The sequence below is a fragment of the Coregonus clupeaformis genome, chromosome 17 (assembly GCF_020615455.1).
Source record: "Coregonus clupeaformis isolate EN_2021a chromosome 17, ASM2061545v1, whole genome shotgun sequence".
NCBI lineage: Eukaryota > Metazoa > Chordata > Actinopteri > Salmoniformes > Salmonidae > Coregonus > Coregonus clupeaformis.
The window spans coordinates 45842075-45866978 of NC_059208.1; the positions used below are offsets into that span (position 1 = coordinate 45842075).

General features: G+C 44.2%; 3 protein-coding genes across 4 annotated transcripts; 2 read left to right on the forward strand and 1 right to left on the reverse strand.

Moving 5' to 3' along the window:
- Positions 1-1545: 1545 nt before the first annotated feature.
- Positions 1546-5961, forward strand: LOC121586618 (fatty acid-binding protein, heart). The gene is made up of 4 exons (XM_041903454.2): positions 1546-1712; positions 3810-3982; positions 5425-5526; positions 5712-5961. The coding sequence occupies exons 1-4, from the start codon at positions 1640-1642 to the stop codon at positions 5763-5765; spliced, it is 402 nt and encodes a 133-aa protein (XP_041759388.1). The 5' UTR covers positions 1546-1639; the 3' UTR covers positions 5766-5961.
- Positions 5962-8609: 2648 nt separating this feature from the next.
- zcchc17 (zinc finger, CCHC domain containing 17) lies at positions 8610-14548 on the reverse strand. Of its 2 annotated transcripts, none has more exons than XM_041903450.2 (7): positions 14467-14548; positions 13261-13433; positions 12478-12578; positions 12286-12377; positions 12089-12189; positions 10680-10870; positions 8610-9360 (listed from the first exon to the last, which is right to left on the reverse strand). In XM_041903450.2, the coding sequence occupies exons 2-7, from the start codon at positions 13397-13399 to the stop codon at positions 9190-9192; spliced, it is 795 nt and encodes a 264-aa protein (XP_041759384.1). In that variant the 5' UTR covers positions 13400-13433; positions 14467-14548; the 3' UTR covers positions 8610-9189. The 2 variants fall into 2 exon arrangements, with proteins under 2 accessions (XP_041759384.1, XP_041759385.1); XM_041903451.2 differs by lacking the exon at positions 14467-14548 and adding an exon at positions 14207-14402.
- A 64-nt stretch (positions 14549-14612) lies between these two features.
- snrnp40 (small nuclear ribonucleoprotein 40 (U5)) lies at positions 14613-24137 on the forward strand. The gene is made up of 10 exons (XM_041903449.2): positions 14613-14826; positions 16548-16677; positions 21863-21956; positions 22087-22252; positions 22543-22665; positions 22899-23019; positions 23140-23222; positions 23418-23479; positions 23578-23681; positions 23826-24137. Exons 1-10 carry the CDS (start codon positions 14713-14715, stop codon positions 23873-23875), a joined length of 1047 nt encoding a protein of 348 aa, XP_041759383.1. The 5' UTR covers positions 14613-14712; the 3' UTR covers positions 23876-24137.
- Positions 24138-24904: the final 767 nt, after the last annotated feature.

A 24904-nucleotide genomic window follows, 5' to 3' on the forward strand; every position in this document is an offset into this window, starting at 1 on the left:
GACTCCATGAGGGTGGTATGAGGGCCCGACGTACACAGGTGGGGGTTGTGCTTACAGCCCAACACCGTGCAGGACGTTTGGCATTTGCCAGAGAACACCAAGATTGGCAAATTCGCCACTGGCCCCCTGTGCTCTTCACAGATGAAAGCAGGTTCACACTGAGCACATGTGACAGACGTGACAGAGTCTGGAGACGCCGTGGAGAACGTTCTGCTGCCTGCAACATCCTCCAGCATGATCGGTTTGGCGGTGGGTCAGTCATGGTGTGGGGTGCCATTTCTTTGGGGGGCCGCACAGCCCTCCATGTGCTCGCCAGAGGTAGCCTGACTGCCATTAGGTACCGAGATGAGATCCTCAGACACCTTGTGAGACCATATGCTGGTGCGGTTGGCCCTGGGTTCCTCCTAATGCAAGACAATGCTAGACCTCATGTGGCTGGAGTGTGTCAGCAGTTCCTGCAAGAGGAAGGCATTGATGCTATGGACTGGCCCGCCCGTTCCCCAGACCTGAATCCAATTGAGCACATCTGGGACATCATGTCTCGCTCCATCCACCAACGCCACGTTGCACCACAGACTGTCCAGGAGTTGGCGGATGCTTTAGTCCAGGTCTGGGAGGAGATCCCTCAGGAGACCATCCGCCACCTCATCAGGAGCATGCCCAGGCGTTGTAGGGAGGTCATACAGGCACGTGGAGGCCACACACACTACTGAGCCTCATTTTGAATTGTTTTAAGGACATTACATCAACGTTGGATCAGCCTGTAGTGTGGTTTTCCACTTTAATTTTGAGGGTGACTCCAAATCCAGACCTCCATGGGTTGATAAATTTGATTTCCATTGATAATTTTTGTGTGATTTTGTTGTCAGCACATTCAACTATGTAAAGAAAAAAGTATTTAATAAGATTATTTCATTCATTCAGATCTAGGATGTGTTATTTTAGTGTTCCCTTTATTTTTTTGAGCAGTGTATAATCCACTGTATATCATTACAGGCAGGTAAGTTCTGACTCCTGGTCAGTGTCTCACTCTGTTGCTGGTAACCACATACACACACACTCTTTCTCTATCTTTGTCTCTTTTTCTGTTGAGTGAATAATTAGAGTGAGGTTGTTGACCAGAGGGAGGTCAGATGGGGGAGAGAGAGGGAGAGAGAGGGGGAGAGAATGAGAGAGAGAACGATGGAGAGAACAAGAGAGAAATAGAAAGAGAGAAAATGTCCATGTCGTTCCCCCCGACCTTCACCCCAAATCAATCATCACCCCTCCCTCTCTCGCTTCCTCCCTCTTTCCCCCCTCGTTCTCTCTCTCTTTCTGACTGGAGCAACATGTTCTTCTACTCTCCCCTCCCCCACTCCTCTTTTTTTACTCTCTTTTATTCTTCATGCTGGACTCCTTAATATCCCCCTGCCCCTCCTGTCTCTCGGTCTTTGTATTCTCTCACCTCCTCTCCCTTCCCTCCTCCTCCTCCCCCTCCCCCTTCCCTCCTCTCCCCGCTCAGAGTGATGACATCACGAACAGCCGGTATAAAACCGACCAGTAGGATTGCAGCATAGCAGTCTCTCTGTCCCTCTCTCTCTCATTCTGTTTCTGCTCTCTTACTCCCTCTCTCTCATTCCTTCACACCACTGCTAACAACATGGCTGAGGCATTCGCAGGCACATGGAACCTGAAGGACAGCAAGAACTTTGACGAATACATGAAGGCTCTGGGTGAGCAGCGTGTGTGTTTGTGGTGTAACGGTAGTGGTAAAGGATGGGGTGTGCCTCCCTGTGGGTGCATGTGTGCACTTGTGAGAAGGGTGTGAGTGTTCATGAATACTTAAAGGTGTGTGTTTGTGTGCACCCACGTGTGTTTTTGTGCTGATGTGTGCTTGTGAACACGAGTGTGTGAAACACACGAGCTCACAAATACACATATATGCCCAAAAATACACACACATGCAGGCGTGTGTATTTGTGCACGCTCTCATATGTGTGTGTGGCAGTGGAGGCTGCTGAGGGGAGGACGGCTCATAATAATGGACGGAATGGAGTGAATGGAATGGCATCAAACACATGGGTTTCATGTGTTTGATACCATTCCATTCCAGCCATTATTATGAGCCGTCCTCCCCTCAGCAGCCTCCACTGGTGTGTGGGTGCTCACATGTGTGTGCGTGTAAGTAGCAGAGCATGCATGTTTAAATGGTTAATGCTAAGCTTCATAAAAAACAGGGTGTGTGTTGGACACATGCAAATAGAGAGAGAAGGAAGAGAGGGAAATGGACAGAAGGAGAGAGGGAGAGAAAGAGAGGGAGGTTGGATGAAAGATGGAGAAGTAGGAACAGAGCCAGAGAGGGAGGTAGATAAAGAAAGCCAGGGAGAGAGTGGTTGATCACATGGAGTTAGTGGTGGGGGGGAGGGGGGGAACAGTTGGTGACCACATGGAGTTAGTGGTAGGGGGGGAGAGAGTTGGTGACCACATGGAGTTAGCGGGAGGGGGGGGGGACTCAATTCAATTCAAAGGGCTTTATTGACATGGGAAAAAGTGGTACATTGCCAAAGCAAGTGAAATAGATAAAACAAATGTGAAATAAAAAATAGTAAACATTGCACTAAAAAAACTTCCAAAGGAATAGACACATTTCAAATGTTATATTATGTCTATATACAGTGTTGTAACGCTATGAAAATAGCTAACTACAAAGGGGGAAATAAATAAACATATGGGTTGTATTTACAACGGTGTTTGTTCTTCACTGGTTGCCCTTTTCTTGAGGCAACAGGTCACAAATCTTGCTGCTGTCTCTCTCGCTCTCTCTGTTTGAATTGGGGGGGGGTGGGGGGGACAATGCCCCTACTGCGAGAAACTCTTTGTGGTCTGAGCTGCACACACACATAGGGGGTGAAATTCTCTGAAAGAGCGTTCCTTTTTTGAGGCTAGCGTTGTGAGGAGGATTTTAATATTAACAGTGTGCGTGACCCCTGGGGTTATTAGCTTCGACCTCTCTGCTCGTCACCATAGTAATGACCCACAACCAACTCTCCTGATCACTCAGGCAGGTGACACAAACTAGCTGTATGGATTGTGTGACTGTGTCACTATTAGCCTTGGGAGATAAACTCAGCTGCTACAGAAACATTACTTTAGTTCAGGGGAGAAGGAAAGTACTCTAGAACTGATCACACACAGCTGGGTCTGATGACGTTTGCTGAATGTTTAAAGAACACATAAAATAGAGATACTAGTGGTAATTAGATGCAGTTATATCAGCCCGATCAGCAGTCAGTTTACACAAACAGAACAGATCAATAAGTGCTGCAGTGCACTGTCTGGTCTAAAGACTGTTCACTTCATGTGTACCTTTTTATTTATTTACCTATAGGTCACACCATAGCTGTAGCTCAGTTGGTAGAGCATGGCGCTTGCAACGCCAGGGTTGTGGGTTCAATTCCCATGGGGGGCCAGTATGATTTTTTTCACACAAAAAATTTATGCACTCACTAACTGTAAGTCGCTCTGGATAAGAGCGTCTGCTAAATGACTAAATTTTTTTTTTTTTTTAAATAGTCACAAGGAGTTTTTATGGGCTTGAAAACAGTCAGTCACACATCATTAACCCCAAAAGTGTTTTCGTGCATGGGTGCGTGCATTGCATTTTTCTTTAGAAATGAATGTCAACAGTAAGGGTGGGGCTGTATTGGCAGCAGCAGTAGTATTTCTAATCAAGATGTGATAGTCAGGCTATAATATGAGATAGTAGGCTATAATATTCTTATCCAGATGGAATCTGAAGTGTTAACTTGTGATGTGTTTTTGATTGACAGGTGTGGGCTTTGCGACACGCCAGGTTGGCGGTATGACCAAGCCCACCACCATCATCGAGGTAGCTGGAGACACAGTCACTCTAAAGACACAGAGCACCTTCAAGAACACCGAGATCACCTTCAAACTAGGACAGGAGTTCGACGAGACCACCGCCGACGACAGGAAGGTCAAGGTAAGATGTCAGGGTTAAGGGCCTGTATTCACAAAGCGTCTCAGAGTCAGAGTGCTGATATAGGATCAGCTTTGCCTTTTAGATCATCATTAATAAGACTATATGGACAGGGAGGACCTGATCCTAGATCAGGATGCTGAGACACTTAGTGAATACAGGTCCAGGTAGTCAGGAGTGCTTAAAAACGAACTGCCTTAAGTCCTAGATGGCTAGCTGATGATTATAGTCATACTATATGGTGGGTGTCATAACTATGTTTTTATTGATAACACTTTACACTCATTTTTATGGCTAACACGTTACACTTTACAGCTATATTGCATTATTATGTAGTTATAATACATTGTAAGAGTTGTCATGAGTGTGTATACTTATAATGGGGTGAGAGGTCAGAGGCTAGAGTTTAAGTATGATGGATTATAGGTAATGGTTGTATCTGCCATGACATCCAGGGTTGCGTAAGAGAGCAAATTATTTAAAAACTAACTGAGTCAAACAGACAAACAGTGACAGAGGCCTTGAAATGTTTAGTGGGTTGAGGGGTCAAAGGTAAGAGGTCAAGGATGATGAGTTGTAGCTGTGTGAGCGGAGACAGCTGCTACATGAATCAGAGAGAGAAAAAAGGCTACTAAGCAGGATCTGAGTGAAAAAGAGAACAGAGAGACACACACAATGTCTTATTGTTGAGGAATAGTTACTCGTGATGTGTTGTCACGGATTCTGCCGAGGCTGCCCCTCCTACTTGCTCGGGCAGGCTTCGGCGTTCTTCGTCACCGGAATACTAGCTGCTGCAGATCTATGTTCTATGTTTCACCTGTTGTCTATTGTTACACACCTTTTGACTCCATATATGGTGCGTGTTTCTGTCACGAGTGTCAATGTAATGCGGTGGATCGAAGTCAGGCGCAGGACACAGAACTCTATGAAACGTACTTTACTGTAGAAGTAAAGACAACAATAAAGAACACCTCCACACAGGGAGGAAGTAACCCGCTCACCAACGACACACGCAACGAAAAACAAACACTCACAAAACACATTGGGAGCCACTGGGTTAAATAGGGAAGGAGTAATCACATAATGGGCAACAGGTGTGTAACAATAGACAACAGGTGCAACATAGAACATAGATCGGCAGCAGCTAGTATTCCGGTGACGACGAACGCCGAAGCCTGCCCGAGCAAGGAGGAGGGGCAACCTCTGCAGAATCTGTGACGTGTGTGTGTACGCGTGTCTAGTAGCCTCAAGTCAACTCTTGATAGGTGGCCACACGTTACATACTGTAGGCTAACTCTGTTTAAAGTGCAGTCAAATCCGTTCTTTATCTGCTATTACACACACATTCACCACAGTCTCAAACTCACCTTTAGTAGTAGATTGTATCTTCTTATCGCCTCCAGTTTTTCCCAGTATGTGTTTGTAACATATCTCTCTCTCTCTAGTCCCTAATAACGGTAGACGGTGGTAAGATGGTTCACGTGCAAAAGTGGGACGGCAAGGAGACCACTCTGGTCCGCGAAGTCAGCGGCAACGCCCTCGAACTGGTTAGTACCGAGTGTGTTTTTGTGTACATATACATACATACATACATACATACATACATATATATATATATATATATACATACATACATACATACATACATACATGTGTGTATGTATAAAAAAATCTATATATAAATCAATGTGTATACTGTATATCTAACTATACTCTTCGCTCTTCTCCGAAGACTCTGACTCTGGGTGACGTCATCTCCACACGCTCCTACGTCAAGGCCGAGTGACAACATCCCCCCAAAAACTCCACTACCCTTTGCCACACCTGCCCCCCAAAAAACAACCCTACCCCTGACCCCCAACGACCTCTAACCAGTCTGACCGAACCCCTGCCGACTCCTGTTGTCCAGTCCTTCTCTTTGTAGTGCTTCTATTCTGTATGAAACACTGAATAAATTCCACTTATGTTTTTTTTCTCTAAAATGTCCCAAGTTCTTCTCTGTCAATCACCTCACAATAACCATGACAACCAATATTGTATATAAACCATTGTGTATATATAAATCATTGGTTACAACACTGGGTACCGCACCTAAACACCAGGAATCTTGCCATTGGCCTGGAGGAAAGTCAACTCATCTATCAACGTTGTGTGGCAACCATTTTGTGCCAAATGGCTCATCACGTGTTACAGTAGTAGCAGCCATCTGGCTGGGGCACAGCAGCCATTTTGTGCCAAGCTGCGATCGGATGCTTCTGTGGGGAAACCGCACATGGCTCCTCCGACAGATCAAGGCAGTGTGTGTGTGTGTTGCCACAACACCATGTAAAAACCTTTCCACTTTGACCCATTTCTGAGTAGTTATGGCTGTGCGTGTGGCTCAGGGAGTTGACTTGTGGGACAATTATAGCAGTTCCAAACCAGCGACAAGTTTCCATCTTAACTAGGTTTACACAGAGCATCACGGGGAAATAATTATAGACCAACCTCAGTATGTGTGTGCCACCAGGGCCTCCTAGGTGAACATAAATTGTGATTGGTGCCTGGCTGCGTAGGTGTGTGTGTCCTGGGTTATGAGTGTGTGTTCTAATTTGGGCGCATTCTTGGCTTGTGTAGACTGGTATCATGTGTTGCAGACAGGATGCCAACCAGGGACAGAGGACATGCAGTACAGGACACCTCACACTGACCCCTACGCACACACACTATGACCGCAACATGGAACAGACAGACTGGTGCTTGCTAAGACCACACCCTACAACATAATCAGAAACTCTAACAAAACCATTCAAATGAACAACTCAAAATCAACATGACCATAAACTACCAAGCCAGACTGGAGCAAAGCTCTGCTTCATGAACGCTTTGTGACCGCACGGACCATGAAACACTTGACTGTTCAAATCTTTAATAAAGACCAACATAGTTTGCATACAGGAATATGGACCATGTTACACACACCTTCAGGAACTGGGTGACATGGTTGCAGAGCACGCGTGTACACACACACACACACAATAAGGGGCGTGTACCAACAGGATATCTCAAGCATGAGGTTCCTGTAAGTTTGATCGGGACTCCCTAAAAACACACCACTTCCATACAGCTATGACCGGAGGTGACTTTTCGTAGTAGGTTAGTAGAGCATTTTCTCTAAACCTAACCCTTTTCCAAACCTTATTCTCCTAACCTGCTACAAAAAAGTCACTTCCGGTCATAGCTGTATCGAAGTGGCGTGTTTTTAGGGAATCTCCTGTAATACATACACTTCCTCTTTATGGCTTTACCACTTCCTGTGTGTGTTGCTTTGATATATGTACAATATATATATATATATATATATATATATATATATATATAAAAAAGTATGTGAACACCCCTTCAAATTAGTGGATTCGGCTATTTCAGCCACACCCGTTGCTGACAGGTGTATACAATCGAGCACACAGCCATGCAATCTCCACAGACAAAGATTGGCAGTAAAATGGCCTTACTGAAGAGCACAGTGACTTTCAACGTGGCACCGTAATAGGATGCCACCGTTCCAACAAGTCAGTTCGTAAAATTTCTGCCCTGCTAGAGCTGCCCCGGTAAACTGTAAGTGCTGTTATTGTCAAGTAGAAATGACTAGGAGCAATAACGGCTCAGCTGCGAAGTGGTAGGCCACACAAGCTCACAGAATGGGACTACCGAGCGCTGAAACGTGTAGCACGTAAACATCATCTGTCCTCACTACAAAGTTCCAAACTGCCTCTGTAAGCAACGTCAACACAATAACTGTTTGTCGGGAGCTTCATGAAATGGGTTCCCATGTCCAAGCAGCCGCTCACAAGCCTAAGATCACCATGTGCAATGCCAAGCGTCGGTTGGAGTGGTGTAAAGCTCGCCACCATTGGACTCTGGAGCAGTGGAAACGCGTTCTCTGGAGTGATGAATCACGCTTCACCATCTGGCAGTCCGACGGACAAATCTGGGTTTGGCAGATGCCAGGAGAACGCTACCTGCCCAAATGCATAGTGCCAACTGTAAAGTTTGGTGGAGGAGGAATAATGGTCCTCTGTAGCTCAGCTGGTAGAGCACGGCGCTTGTAACGCCAAGGTAGTGGGTTCGATCCCCGGGACCACCCATACACAAAAAAATGTATGCAAGCATGACTGTAAGTCGCTTTGGATAAAAGCGTCTGCTAAATGGCATATTATTATTATTATGGTCTGGGGCTGTTTTTCATCGTTCGGGCTAGGCCCCTTAGTTCCAGTGAAGGGAAGTCTTAACGCTACAGCATACAATGACATTCTAGACGATTCTGTGCTTCCAAATTTGTGGCAACAGTTTGGGGAAGGCCCATTCCTGTTTCAGCATGACAATGCCCCCGTGGTTTGTCGAGATCGGTGTGGAAGAACTTGACTGGCCTGCACAGAGCCCTGACCTCAACCCCATCGAACACCTTTGCGATGAATTGGAACGCAGACTGTGAGCCAGGCCTAACTGCCCAACATCAGTGCCCGACCTCACCTATGCTCTTGTGGCTGAATGGAAGCAAGTCCCCGCAGCAATGTTCCAACATCTAGTGGAAAGTCTTCCCAGAAAAGTAGAGGCTGTTATAGCAGCAAAGGGGGGGAACCATCTCCATATTAATGCCCATGATTTTGGAATGAGATGTTCGACGAGCAGGTGTCCACATACTTTTGGTCATGTAGTGTATGTCATGCGTCTAACCTGGCCAGTGAGGACAGGTGGACTGGTTCCAGATACACGTATTACTAACACAGCACAGGCCTGCACAGATTACCATGTCTTCATATCATATTGATGCGGCTCCTGAGATATTAAAAACTTATCCAGGTGTTGTGAGATCTGAGACACCTTTACTGTAGGCCTGGTCTGAAAACAACACTAACCTCTTCAGTGTTAATGGTAGAGCTGAGGGAATGGATAGGTGTAATGTATACTTAGCGTTCCGATGGGCTCAGGGAAGCAGCCATATTGCTAATACCCATCAGGTTTCTATGGATCTGCATGCGTCAGACGGTAGGGGCAAGAGAACTGACTGTTGTGTCAACTTGTGTGTGTGTCCATCCAAGTCTACGCTGTGTGTGTGTGCGTACAGTGTAATTTGCGTGTATTCACAGTATAACTGTGTGTATGTATGTTTACAGTGTAAGTTGTGTGTGTTTAGTGCAATGTATGTGTGTCAGTCCGTCAGATCAGTCTCAGATGTGTTTGTGGGACTTGTGTTTCTTGTGTTTCTTCTTCTTTCTGTCCTCTCTGTCGTCATGGCGCCCTCTCTTGGCCTGATTGGGTCCACTGCTGCTGCTGTCACTATCTGACTCCTTCCTCTCTCTCTTCCTCTTCTTTTTCTTCTTCTTCTCCCCCTTCTTCTCCTGAGGAAAGGGGAGGAGAGAGAAACAATGAAAGACAAGAAAGAATCACACTGCTAGAATTTTATATCAGTATCACTACATTAATCATCTATTTAAAATGTTGGAAGATATGTTGGTTATTCTGCAATGTGTCACTGATGTAACTTCTCTCAGGACAGAGAGACAATCATGGTCACCAAGGGGTGTTACCCCAAGTGTTACATTTTACAGGAGTGATAAATACCTCACACGAGAGACAGACCGCCGTAGGCAGACCTGGCTCTCAAGAGAAAACAGGATATGTGCACACTGCCCACAAAATTTACATTTACATTTTAGTCATTTAGCAGATGCTCTTATCCAGAGCAACTTACATGAGCAATTAGGGTTAAGTGCCTTGCTCAAGGGCACATCGACAGATTTTTCACCTAGTCGGCTCGGGGATTAGAACCAGCGACCTTTCGGTTACTGGCACAACGCTCTTAACCACTAAGCTACCTGAGGTGGCAACTGAGCTGCACTTCCTGTACGTATGTATGTATGTATGACCATACTAGAGAGACATATTTCCCTTAGATTACACAGACCCACAAAGAAAACCAAAACAAATCCAATAAACTCCCATATCTAATGTGTGAAATATTGCTGTGCAATCACAGCAGCAAGATTTGTGACCTGTTGCCACAAGAAAAGGGCAACCAGTGAAGAACAAACACCATTGTAAATACAACCCATAATTATGGGTTCCTGAGTGGCGCAGTGGTCTAAGGCACTGCATCGCAGTGCTAGCTGTGCCACTAGAGATCCAGCCGGCCGCGACCGGGAGACTCATGGGCAGCGCACAATTGGCCTAGCGTTGTCCAGGGTAGGGGAGGGAATGGCCGGCAGGGATGTAGCTCAGTTGATAGAGCATGGCGTTTGCAACGCCAGGGTTGTGGGTTCGATTCCCACGGGGGACCAGTATGAAAAAATTAAATAATAAATGTATTCACTAACTGTAAGTCGCTCTGGATAAGAGCGTCTGCTAAATGACTAAAATGTAATATTACTATTTGCATGTAACGCTGTATATAGCCATAATATGACATTTGAAATGTATATTTTCCTTTGAAACTTGTGAGTGTAATGTTTACTGTTCATATTTGATTGTTTATTTCACTTGTGTTTATTATCTATTTCACTTGCTTTGGCAATGTAAACATATGTTTCCCATGCCAATAAAGCCCTTTGAATTGAGAGAGAGACACCCTGTAGACTATTGACACGTACCACTGGCGTCAATCAATCCTTACCATGGAGAATATAAAACCTTGTGTTCTATTTCACTCTGTGGTCCTTACCTTCTTCTCTTTTTTCTCCTTCTTCTTCTTCTTGTGTGAGTCCTGTGGAGGTTGGGTTTTGCGGACTGCTAGTGGGATGAGGTTGGGGTTGATAGGCTCTTTCTGTAGCTGCTGTGGCTCATCATCGCCCTCCTCAGGTATCAGATCATACTGCAGCCCTGGGGCCGAGAAACAGTCCTTAGCAAAGTGCCCTGAGAGAGAGAGAGAAACAGTCTTTAGCAAAGTGACCTGAGAGAGAGCTAGAAACAGTCCTTAGCAAATAGACCTGAGAGCGATAAACAGTCCTTAGCAAAGAGACCTGAGAGCGATAAACAGTCCTTAGCAAAGAGACCTGAGAGCGATAAACAGTCCTTAGCAAATAGACCTGAGAGCGATAAACAGTCCTTAGCAAAGAGACCTGAGAGCGATAAACAGTCCTTAGCAAATAGACCTGAGAGCGATAAACAGTCCTTAGCAGAGACCTGAGAGCGATAAACAGTCCTTAGCAGAGACCTGAGAGAGAGTGAGAGCGAGATGAGAGAGCTAGAGAGAAACATAATACGCTACATTAGGGTGGAGGTAAGCAACAGCGGCCAGTGTGTAGAGGCTTTTATTCCAGTCCAGTTCCAAACACACATAATTCAAGGATTGATTGAAGGTCTTCAGGATTAGTTGAATTCGTTTGTCTTGAAAGAATGTGTTCATTAGGAATATGAACGGTTATTTGAATATCCAAACAGACATTACTACTCGAATACTATTCATTTTTGTGATAACATTTTTTTATAGGCCTATTATAACACTGAAAATGCATTTTTCTAAATGAAAATACCCGTGTGACATTGTTACATACAAGGACATTTCAAATTATTAATTTAATAAAACAAACTTTTCAATGTTGTTTTTATGATGTGCACTGTACGCCCCATAAACAGACCGGCAGCCTTCACCTGTGTAGCTTGTTGTTTATGTTGGCCAATCAAAGCGGCTCAATGTGTAGCAAGTGGAGTGAGAATTCACTAATGCAATGCAAGATGGAATAAAATTACGGAATTAATAAAAGTTAGCGAAATGAGAAGGAGTAGGCTACAACGAGCAACCAACAGGTAGGCTGTTTTATCTGAATGGGGTTGGGGAGAAAGCGCAGCATGTGGCCTCAATTAGCGTAGCTAGCTAGCTTCTCTAGGCTACTCCAGTCAAGACAGGCACTGTTATATGGGATGATAAATAACATTGTGGCTGCTACATGTTAGCTAGTCATGGCTGTAGCCGAGTTGCCTTTGAGTCTCTCCCTATTCCTCCGTCTGCTCACAGCTGCAGCAATAGAGCGCTCAAGTTTTCAATATCCGAGAAATTCATGATACTATTCGAATAGCGAAAATATTTCTAACCCCCCCATCCCTGGTGTTTATGTTGCAGTAATGTCGTACCTTTGCAGCCACACTTCTTACAGGTGGTGTTGAGTACAGCCTCCAATGTGATCCTCCGTCCTGTACCATCTTTGAACTGTCTACGCCTCCGCTCATCCTGCCTGCACACACATGCGCGCGCACACACACACACACACAAAATTGAAAACAACAGCAATAGCCAATCATCGTATCAGTGCACCCAGACAAATACATACTCTGCTATGACATTGTTGGGGTCCAGGTCTTTCCCTGTTCCTTGATTGACAGCTTTCATTGAGAAGGAGAGCTTAACCTTGTCATCACGCATCTTAGAAAGATGGAGGGAGGGAGAGGTAAGGACATGTTCAAAATAATTTGTTCATTAGGGAGAGATGGAGTTTGTTTGTGTGTATGTGTCAGCGTGTTACCTCTCTCCCGATGACCTTGATCCACACCTGCTCTCCCACATCGACGACTTCTGCAACATTCTCAACCCTACAGGCTGACAACTCACTGATATGGACCAACCCTGAGAGACAGCGAGAAGAGAGAAAGTGGGAGAGATAGAGAGAAGGGGAAGAGGTAGAAAAAAATGAGGAGAAAGAGTAAGAGTAGTGCCTCAGCAGAAACCGTAATAATCAAAACAGACAAAGATATTATAAAACAGAAAGACATCACAAAGCAACACAAAGAGATCACAAAGTCAAAGACATTGTAAAGTGAAAGATGCCCAAAGGTGTCCGCATGCTACCCAGCCGAAACATTTCGGAAGAGTTCGTGCATATATCATGCTGTTTGGCACACACATTTTCTCTCTCGAGGCCAGCCGAAGTTCGGGAGCCAAAGTCTACGCCACTTCGTCAGTGATTGGGCAACAGTAGGGATTCTTCAATAAAGTCTTTGTTGTCATTCAACAAGAGACAACTCGTTTTCATGCACATTTTTTCTTTGAGAAATAATGCACCAAACATCTTAATTAGATGTAAAATTGCGAGACTAAGATCTCCAAATTAATTAAAGATTTCTTGAGTTATATTAGATTAATTCTGACTATTTTGAGGAAGTATACTGGCTACAGCGTCTCAAAATGGACAAACAGTACTATTGCTGCTTTTTTCTCGTTTTCCAAGCTAAGGTCTTTTAAGGGAGTATGCAAGCACACTCGTTCAAGGCGCCAGCCGAACTGAAGCATGCTGATGCCTTAAGCCTACCCTGCTTCCTGTAGCCAGGAATCTTGATGAAGGCTCCGTAGGTCTGTACAGAAGCCACCTCTCCCTTCACGATACTGTACATGGCTGGCAAGCCATCTAGTCCTGCAGGCTCCTGCTGGTCATGGTCAAAGTCTGCCATGATGATGATGGCGCCTCACAGGATAACTCTCTCCCTGCAGACACACAGGAGGACCACTGGATTAGGTTAGGAGATGATCATCATGCAAAGACTGGGTGCAAAATCTAAATATTCTGTAATGTTGCACCCCACTGAATAAGCCTGGTTATGTATTTTGTCACTCTGCTTTGAAACTGTGTACCCTTCCTCCTTCTTAATGCCTTGTTTGGAGTAATCACTGATCTGATTTGCTAGCAGATGGTAACAGGCTTATGTGATGCTCCATTAGCTGTTACAGGTTAGGTACTGTTTGGCGTAGCACAGAATTTTCTACCAACCTTAACTTGCCAATACTTTCTCAATTCCTGACTTGGAAGACACTTTTAAACGTCCATGTCTAGTTGCAGAGGGTTTGTTTGAATTTAGAAAATGCTCTGTTATTAAATGCAATCCATTTATTGCTACATGAAGTATTCCAACAATGTTTACACCGCCATCTTGTCTATTTCAAATGTTCCTCTCATTGATCGAGACAGGCGAGTGTCATCATGACGTACAGCACTTTGGGGTGGACACCCACCTGTCTCAATCAATGAGACAATATTTGAAAAAGAAAAAAGATGGTGGCGTACACATTGTTTATCAGCCAGCTGGAACAGAGTCTGACTAAGCAATATGTTTAATAGCTATGCATACAGTATAGAATACATGGCTGGCTCTGGGGTCGACTAGCTACTATAAACAGCCTATGTAACTTTGCAAACAAGCAGTATGTTGCTGAGGGTGGCAAACTGATTCAAAATGTAGCAGATAAAACTAGCGTTTTACCTTTTGTTGTTTATGGTTTTCTGCCTAGTCTTCGGCTACAGTTTTGAAGCAGTAGATTGGCTAGCTAGTTAGCTAGGCTAGCGAGCTTATATAGCCTATGGCTAGTAGCCTTGGCGTTGTTAGCTTTCCCTACTTTAGACAAGGGGCAAATTCCACTAAAAATATACTTATATACACTTCTTATAGAGATATATGTAGCCATCAAATCTTAACCCGCATCTACACACGTTTATATAAACATTATTATAAGTTATAGCTACCTTGTGTGCCGAGTATTTATTTTTGTAGTCTGTTGTTTTCTTCCGGTTCAAGGGCCATGGTCAACAACCGCGATAACCAATCATCGTTAACAGAGGAGCGGAGAACCAATCAATCGCCCTGAAAACCGGAAGTACTTCACGCCGCTCTTCACTTCGTACTTGTTTCGAAAGCCGTTTGTCGAAAGAAGTTCATTAATTTAAGTCGATTCATATTATACTAAATCGTGTTCATTGAGTTGTTAAACCATGATTGAGCCAAAGAAGAGACCGGGGGACATGGCTTTGGTTCCTGCCGGCGGAGTCAAGAGGCCCAGGACGGAGCTGATCGCCGCGGCACAGTCGCAACAGATCGTGGCCATGGTAAGAAATGAGGGGGGACATCAAAATACAACAATTTCGCTAGTTAGCTTCAGAGAGTTGTTAACTATCAATGTTTTCAGTCTTTCAACTAGTAACCGGCAAATCACCTCAATTGCCGCTTTGATAAGCTGTGACTGAGATATTGACTTGTTTGCTACCTAAGGCTATCCAATGCAAATACTGCTAGCAGAAAACTCATTTTGATAGCTAGTTAGCAAGTAGAATTAGCCCAGCTCGGCTCACTTTACTTTATCAGCTACAGTCGTGGTCAAACGTTTTGGGAATGACACAAATACTAATTTTCACAAAGTCTGCTGCCTCAGTTTTGATGATGGCAATTGGCTATACTCCAGAATGTCATGAAGAGTGACTAGATGAATTGCAATTAATTGCAAAGTCCCTCTTTGCCATGAAAATGAACTTAATCCCCCAAAAACATTTCCACTGCATTTCAGCCCTGCCACAAAAGGACCAGCTGCCATCATGTCAGTGATTCTCTTGTTAACACAGGTGAGAGTGTTGACGAGGACAAGGCTGGAGATCACTCTGTCATGTTGATTGAGTTAGAATAACAGACTGGATGAGTTAGAGTAACAGACTGGAAGCTTTAAAAGGAGGGTGGTGCTTGAAATCATTGTTCTTCCTCTGTTAACCATGGTTAACTGTAAGGAAACACGTGCCGTCATCATTGCTTTGCACAAAAAGGGCTTCACAGCCAAGGATATTGCTGCTAGTAAGATTGCACCTAAATCAACCATTTGTCGGATCATCAAGAACTTCAAGGAGAGAGGTTCAATTGTTGTGAAAAAGGCATCAGGGCGCCCAAGAAAGTCCAGCAAGCGCCAGGACCGTCTCCTAAAGTTGATTCAGCTGCGGGATCGGGGCACCACCAGTGCAGAGCTTGCTCAGGAATGGCAGCAGGCAGGTGTGAGTGCATCTGCACGCACAGTGAGGCGAAGACTTTTGGAGGATGGCCTGGTGTCAAGAAGGGCAGCAAAGAAGCCACTTCTCTCCAGGAAAAACATCAGGGACATACTGATATTCTGCAGAAGGTACGGGGATTGGACTGCTGAGGACTGGGGTAAAGTCATGTTCTCTGATGAATCCCCTTTCCGATTGTTTGGGGCATCCGGAAAACACCTTGTCCGGAGAAGACAAGGTGAGCGCTACCATCAGTCCTGTGTCATGCCAACAGTAAAGCATCCTGAGACCATTCATGTGTGGGGTTGCTTCTCAGCCAAGGGAGTGGGCTCACTCACAATTTTGCCTAAGAACACGGTCATGAATAAAGAATGGTACCAACACATCCTCCGAGAGCAACTTCTCCCAACCATCCAAGAACAGTTTGGTGACGACCAATGCCTTTTCCAGCATGATGGAGCACCTTGCCATAAGGCAAAAGTGATAACTAAGTGGCTCGGGGAACAAAAAATAGAAATGTTGGGTCCATGGCCAGGAAACTCCCCAGACCTTAATCCCATTGAGAACTTGTGGTCGATCCTCAAGAGGCGGGTGGACAATATCTCATAACACTGAAGCAGCGAACTTTGTGAAGACAATACTTGTGTCATTCTCAACTTTTGACCACGACTGTAGTTTAATCGATACCAGGATTGTAAGTGATCCATGCACATACAGTAACGCTCTGAGAATAGTCCTGTGTGTGCACGTACCTGTGACAGTGTGCTATGATGATCTAATCTAACATGTCCCCTCTCCAGGGCCCTCCCCGCAACTCCAGCCTGCAAGCTCCCATCATGCTGATGTGTGGCCATGAGGGCGAGGTCTACTGCTGCAAGTTCCACCCCAACGGGGCCACATTGGCCTCCTCTGGCTATGACAGGCTCATCTGTGAGTTACATTTTTTTTTATGTATTGAGTGTATATATATATATATATATACACACACACACACAGTGGTGTGAAAAAGTATTTGCCCCCTTCCTGATTTGTTTGCATGTTTGTCACACTTAAATGTTTCAGATCATCAAACTAATTTAAATATTAGTCAAAGATAACACAAGTAAACACAAAATCCAGTTTTGAAATGAAGGTTGTTATTATTAAGGGAAAACAAAATCCAAACCTACATGGCCCTGTGTGAAAAAGTGTTTGCCCCCCGTTATAACATAACTCAACTGTGGTTTATCACACCTGAGTTCAATTCCTCTAGCCACACCCAGGCCTGATTACTGCCACACCTGTTCTCAATCAAGGAATCACTTAAATAGGACCTGCCTGACAAAGTGAAGTAGACCAAAAGATCCTCAAAAGCTAGACATCATGCCGAGATCCAAAGAAATTCAGGAACAAATGAGAGAAAGTAATTGAGATCCATCAGTCTGGAAAAAGTTTTAAAGCCACTTCTAAGGCTTTGGGACTCCAGCGAACCACAGTGAGAGCCATTATCCACAAATGGCGAAAACATGGAACAGTGGTGAACCTTCCCAGGAGTGGCCGGCCGACCAAAATTACCCCAAGAGCGCAGCGACGACTCATCCAAGAGGTCACAAAAGACCCCACAACAACATCCAAAGAGCTGCAGGCCTCACTTGCCTCAGTTAAGGTCAGTGTTCATGACTCCACCATAAGAAAGACACTGGGCAAAAATGACCTGCATGGCAGAGTTCCAAGACGAAAACCACTGCTGAGCAAAAATAACATTAAGGCTCGTCTCATTTTTGCCAGAAAACATCTTGATGATCCCCAAGACCTTTGGGAAAATACTCTGTGGACTGACGAGACAAAAGTTGAACTTTTTGCAAGGTGTGTGTCCCATTACATCTGGCGTAAAAGTAGCACCGCATTTCAGAAAAAGAACCAACAGTTAAATATGGTGGTGGTAGTGTGATGGTCTGGGCCTGTTTTGCTGCTTCAGGACCTGGAAGACTTTCTGTGATAAATGGAACCATGAATTCTGCTGTCTACCAAAAAAATCCTGAAGGCGAATGTCCGGCCATCTGTTTGACCTCAAGCTGAAGCGAACTTGGGTTCTGCAGCAGGACAATGATCCAAAACACACCAGCAAGTCCACCTCTGAATGGCTGAAGAAAAACAAAATGAAGACTTTGGAGTGGCCTAGTCAAAGTCCTGACCTGAATCCTATTGAGATGCTGTGGCATGACCTTTAAAAAGGCAGTTCATGCTCGAAAACCCTCCAATGTGGCTGAATTACAGCAATTCTGCGACGATGAGCGGGCCAAAATTCCTCCACAGCGCTGTAAAAGACTCATTGCAAATTATCGCAAAAGCTTGATTGCAGTTGTTGCTGCTAAGGGTGGCCCAACCAGTTATTAGTTTGTAATAATAAAAAATAAAAAAATAAATAATTGTAAAGTGGTTATCCCACTGGCTATAAGGTGAATGCACCTATTTGTAAGTCGCTCTGGATAAGAGCGTCTGCTAAATGACGTACATGTAAATGTAATCACTTTTTCACACAGGGCCATGTGGGTTTGGATTTTGTTTTCCCTTAATAATAACAACCTTCATTTCTAAACTGCATTTTGTGTTTACTTGTGTTATCTTTGACTAATATTTAAATGTGTTTGATCTGAAACATTGAAGTGTGACAAACATACAAATCAGGAAGGGGGCAAACACTTTTTCACACCACTGTGTGTGTATGTATGTATGTATGTATGTATATATATATATATATATATATATATATGTATATGTATATGTATGTATATATATATATATATATATATATATATATATATATATATATATATACAGTTGAAGTCGGAATTTTACATACACTTAGGTTGGAGTCATTAAAACTATTTTTTCAACCACTCCACAGACTTCTTGTTAACAAACTATAGTTTTGGCAAGTCGGTTAGGACATATACTTTGCATGACACAAGTAATTTTTCCAACAATTGTTTACAGACAGATTATTTCACTTATAATTCACTGTATCACAATTCCAGTGGGTCAGAAGTCATGGCTTTAGAAGCTTCTGATAGGCTAATTGACATAATTTGAGTCAATTGGAGGTGTACCTGTGGATGTATTTCAAGGCCTACCTTCAAACTCGGTGCCTTTTTACTTGGCATCATGGAAAAATGAAAAGAAACCAGCCAAGACCTCAGAAAAAAAATTGAAGACCTCCACAAGTCTGGTTCATCCTTGGGGGCAATTTCCAAACGCCTGAAGGTACCACGTTCATCTGTACAAACAATAGTACGCAAGTATAAACACCATGGGACCACGCAGCCATCATTATTATTATACCGCTCAGGAAGAGACGTGTTCTGTCTCCTAGAGATTAACATACTTTGGTGTGAAAAGTGCAACTCAATCCCAGAACAACAGCAAAGGACCTTGTGAAGATGCTGGAGGAAACGGGTACAAAAGTATCTATATCCACAGTAAAACGAGTCCAATATCGACATAACCTGAAATGCCGCTCAGCAAGGAAGAAGCCACTGCTCCAAAACCGCTATAGAAAAGCCAGACTACGGTTTGCAACTGCACATGGGGACAAAGATTGTACTTTTTTGGAGAAATGTCCTCTGGACACTAAAGTCCATGGAGAATAAGAGCACCACCTCCCAGCTGCCCACTGCACTGAGGCTAGGAAACACTGTCACCACCGATAAATCTACGATAATCGAGAATTTCAATAAGCATTTTGCTACGGCTGACCATGCTTTCCACCTGGCTACTCCTGCCCCGGCCACCAGTTCTTCCACCGCCCGCCCGCTTCTCCTTCACCCAAATTCCAATAGCTGATGTTCTGAAAGAGCTGCAAAATCTGGACCCCTACAAATCAGCTGGGCTAGACAATCTGGACCCTTTCCTTCTAAAATTAGCAGCCGAAATTGTAGCAACCCCTATTACTAGCTTGTTCAACCTCTCTTTCGTATCATCTGAGATCCTCAGAGATTGGAAAGCTGCCGCGGTCATCCCCCTCTTCAAAGGGGGTGACGCTCTAGATCCAAACTGTTACAGACCTATATCCATCCTGCCCTGCCTTTCGAAAGTATTTGAAAGCCAAGTTAACAAACAGATCACCGTCCATTTCGAATCCCACCGTACCTTCTCCGCTATGCAATCTGGTTTCCGAGCTGGTCATGGGTGCACCTCAGCCACGCTAAAGGTCCTAAATGATATTATAACCGCGATCGATAATAGACAGTACTGTGCAGCCGTCTTCATCGACCTGGCCAAGGCTTTCGACTGTCAATTTCCGCATTCTTATTAGCAGACTAAATAGCCTTGGTTTCTCAAATGACTGCCTCGCCTGGTTCACCAACTACTTCTCAGATGGAGTTCAATGTGTCAAATCAGAGGGCCTGTTGTCTGGACCTCTGGCAGTCTCTATGGGGGTGCCACAGGGTTCAATTCTCGGGCCGATTCTATTCTCAATGATGTCGCTCTTGCTGCTGGTGACTCTCAGATCCACCTCTACGCAGACGACACCATTTTGTATACTTCTGGCCCTTCATTGGACACTGTGTTAACAAAACTCCAAACGAGCTTCAATGCCATACAACACTCCTTCCGTAGCCTCCAACTGCTCTTAAACGCTAGTAAAACTAAATGCATGCTCTTCAATCACCCGCCTGCCCAACTAGAATCACTACTTTTGGCGGGTCTGACTTAGAATATGTGGACAACTACAAATACCTAGGTGTCTGGTTAGACCGTGAACTCTCCTTCCAGACTCACATTAAGCATCTCCAATCCAAAGTTAAATCTAGAATTGGCTTCCTATTTCGCAACAAAGCCTCCTTCACTCATGCTGCCAAACATGCCCTCGTAAAACGGACTATCCTACCGATCCTTGACTTCGGCGATGTCATTTACAAAATAGCCTCCAACACTCTACTCAGCAAATTGGATGTAGTCTTTCACAGTGCCATTCGTTTTGTCACCAAAGCCCCATATACTCCCCACCATTGTGACCTGTACGCTATCATTGGCTGGCCCTCACTACATATTCGTCGCCAAACTCACTGGCTCCAGGTTATCTATAAATCACTTCTAGGCAAATCCCCGCCTTATCTTAGATCATTGGTCACCATAGCAACACCCACCCGTAGTATGCGTTCCAGCAGGTATATCTCACTGGTCATCCCCAAAGCCAACACCTCCTTTGGCGCCATTCCTTCCAGTTCTCTGCTGCAAATGACTGGAACGAACTGCAAAAATCTCTGCAGCTGAAGACACTTATCTCCCTCACTAACTTTAAGCATCAGTTGTCAGAGCAGCTTACCGATCACTGCACCTGTACACAGCCCATTTGTAATTAGCCCACCCAACTACCTCATCCCCATATTGTTATTTACATTGTTATTTATTTTGCTCATTTGCACCCCAGTATCTCTATTTGCACATCATCTTCTGCACATCTATCACTCCAGTGTTAATACTAAATTGTAATTATTTTGCACTATAGCCTATTTATTGCCTTACCTCCATAACTTACTACATTTGCACACACTGTATATAGATCTTCTATTGTGTTATTGACTGTACGTTTTGTTTATTCCATATGTAACTCTGTGTTGTTTTTATCGCACTGCTTTGCTTTATCTTGGCCAGGTGGCAGTTATAAATGAGAACTTGTTCTCAACTGGCTTACCTGGTTAAATAAAGGTGAAATAAAAATACCCAAGAAGACTCGAGGCTGTAATCGCTGCCAAAGGTGCTTCAACAAATGACTGAGTAAAGGGTCTGAATACTTATGTAAATGTCATATTTCAGTTTTTTTTATTTTTAATACATTTGCAAAAAAATCTAAACCTGTTTTTGCTTTGTCATTATTGGGTATTTTTTGTAGATTGAGGGGGGGAAAACAATTGTATCCTGTTTAGAATAAGGCTGTAACGTAAGAAAATGTGGACAAAGTCAAGGGGTCTAAATACTTTCCGAAGGCACTATGTACACACACACACACACACTACTCTCGCTGACTTGACCTAACTGGCAACAACACTCATCCATCTCCCTCTCTCTCTACAGTGATGTGGAATGTGTATGGGGACTGTGATAACTTATCCATCTCCCTCTCTCTCTACAGTGATGTGGAATGTGTATGGGGACTGTGATAACTTTGCCACCCTGAAGGGACACAGTGGCGCTGTGATGGAGATTCACTACAACACAGACGGCAGGTAGGATATACATTCACACACTCGCTCAGGTCCGGCAAAAACGTCATGTTGTGTGATTGCTGTTGTTGATTAAACGTTGGGTCAATATCACGTGTGTTTAACGACCCTATCCCCACCTGTGTGTGTGCAGCCTGCTGTTCAGTGCCAGTACAGATAAGACAGTGGGAGTGTGGGACAGTGAGACGGGCGAGAGAATCAAGCGTCTGAAAGGCCACACCTCCTTCGTTAACTCCTGCTACCCTGCTCGCCGCGGACCCCAGCTCGTCTGTACCGGCAGTGACGACGGAACTGTCAGGGTAACTATGCCTACCACAGACTGCATTAATTAAGCCAGTGTTCTTCAAACCTGGTTCTAGACAACTACTGTGTGTGCATGCTTTAGGTCCATTCCAGCACTACTAACATGCCTGATTACCTGATCAAGTTCTCTTATGAGCAGTGTATTTATTGCATCAGGCGTGTTAACACTGGGCTGGAACTAAAGCCTACCCTGCACTTTTTGAGTGTTGGTTGAATGTGGTAAGTGGAGGACAACCGTAATTAGGATATTGTGGTGTTGTTTGTTAACAGTGTGTGTGTGTTGTAGCTGTGGGACATCCGTAAGAAGGGGGCGGTCCATACGTTCCAGAACACCTACCAGGTGTTGGCCGTCACATTCAACGACACCAGCGACCAGATCCTGTCTGGAGGCATCGACAATGACATCAAGGTATATGTGTGTGTATGAATGTGTGAAAGAAAGACCTGGGCCCGTGTCCACAAAGTATCTCAGAGTAGGAGTGCTGATCTAGGATTAGTTTTGCCTTTTAGATCATAATGAAAAAGATTATATGAACAGATCCTAAATCAGCACTCCAACTCTGAGATGCTTTGTGGCTACGGGCCTGGATCCTACCAGGAGGCAAGGCTACTGTGTCATACAGTGATTAACTCCTTGTGTAGGTGTGGGACCTGAGGCAGAATAAGCTAATCTACAGTATGCATGGTCATGGTGATTCTCTGACTGGACTCAGCCTGAGCTCAGAGGGATCCTACCTCCTCTCCAACTCCATGGACAACACAGGTCAGTGTGTGGGTGTGTCAGATTTAGAGGTTTGTGTGTGAGAGATTGTGTGTGATTGAACCTCTCTCTGTGTGTTTACAGTACTTGATTATGTGTACAATTGTGTGTGTTGTCCTGTAGTGCGTATTTGGGACGTCCGTCCGTTCGCTCCCAAGGAGAGGTGTGTGAAGATATTCCAGGGGAACATTCACAACTTTGAGAAGGTAAATAAAATACTTTTGATCAGAGTATGAGATTCAAGTGTTTTGATTTTAGAACTGGACAAAGACTTTCAGTGTGAGTGTCAGTATTTGTGCTCATATCATGTTTGATAAGCCTAGTGGCCTGCTATAGCATGGTTATATCATGTTAATACACTCTGCATAGGTTTTGTTTATAATACATTGCTGTGTCTGCAGAACCTTCTGAGGTGTTCCTGGTCCGCTGACGGCAGCAAGATTGCAGCAGGCTCAGCTGACAGGTGAACACACACACACACTCTCCGCAATACAAAACCTCAACATAAATGCACCAATCACCTCTTTTATGATCCTTTATAAGCTGTGTGTGTGTGTCCAGGTTTGTGTATGTGTGGGACACCACCTCTCGTAGGATCCTGTACAAGCTGCCAGGCCACGCTGGGTCAGTCAACGAGGTTGCCTTCCACCCTGAGGAACCTATTGGTGAGAGGACTCTATGTTTATTTTTGGCTGGCTAATCACACTCTCTTTCTATTGCTTTTTTCCATTGAGTGCTTAGTCTTTCTCTCTCTAGTTCTTTATTTTCTCCTTTCTCTAATAGTGTTATTTTTTAAAACTTTCCCACAGTCCTCTCTGGCGCCAGTGACAAGAGACTCTACATGGGAGAGATTCAGTAGGACTGTCGTGTGTGTGAGAGCGCGTGTGAGAGAGAAGGCAATTGTATGTTCATCTGAGCGTGTAGTGTGTGAGCATGTGTGTTCTGCTCTGTTGTGTGTATGGATGCAGCCCCCCTGTGTGAATGATCAGTACTCTGTACTTTACATGCTTTTGTTTCTTTAGTAACAAACTCAAGAGACAGTATTTTGAGTTTATAATTTCCAGTCACAACAACCAACACCTGTATTTTTTTTATTTCTCTTAATAAACTACGTCTGGAAAAATGTTGTTCTGCCGTTTCTTCTGTTCTTGTTGAAGCTGTGTGTATGTCTTTACTCTGAAAGTATTAGTATGTAAGCCTGGCCTTTTAAACAGTGACACTCTTAATAAACACAGCAATACAACCAAATAGGGTTTTAAATAGCCATAAAGTTTAATTGAGGAGAGTTTTAGAATGTTAAATCAAAATTAGATTGCTCAATCTAAGTAATACATATGTATTGAAATTATTTTACCAGTAGCTGCCTACCAGTATAGAGCATGGACCTAGATATTGTATTATTCTCACTCTTATTTCTCTGTTAATCTAGAATCGGTTTCCTATTTCGCAACAAAGCCTCCTTCACTCATGCTGCCAAACATGCCCTTGTAAAACTGACTATCCTACCGATCCTTGACTTCGGCGATGTCATTTACAAAATAGCCTCCAACACTCTACTCAGCAAATTGGATGTTGTCTATCACAGTGCCATCCGTTTTGTCTCCAAAGCCCCATATAATACCCACCACTGTGACCTGTACGCTCTTGTTGGCTGGTCCTCACTACATATTCGTCGCCAAACCCACTGGCTCCAGGCCATCTATAAATCACTGCTAGGCAAATCCCCGCCTTATCTTAGCTCATTGGTCACCATAGCAACACCCACCCGTAGTCTGCGCTCCAGCGGGTATATCTCACTGGTCATCCCCAAAGCCAACACCTCCTTTGGCCGCAATTCCTTCCAGTTCTCTGCTGCCAATGACTGGAACAAACTGCAAAAATCTCTGAA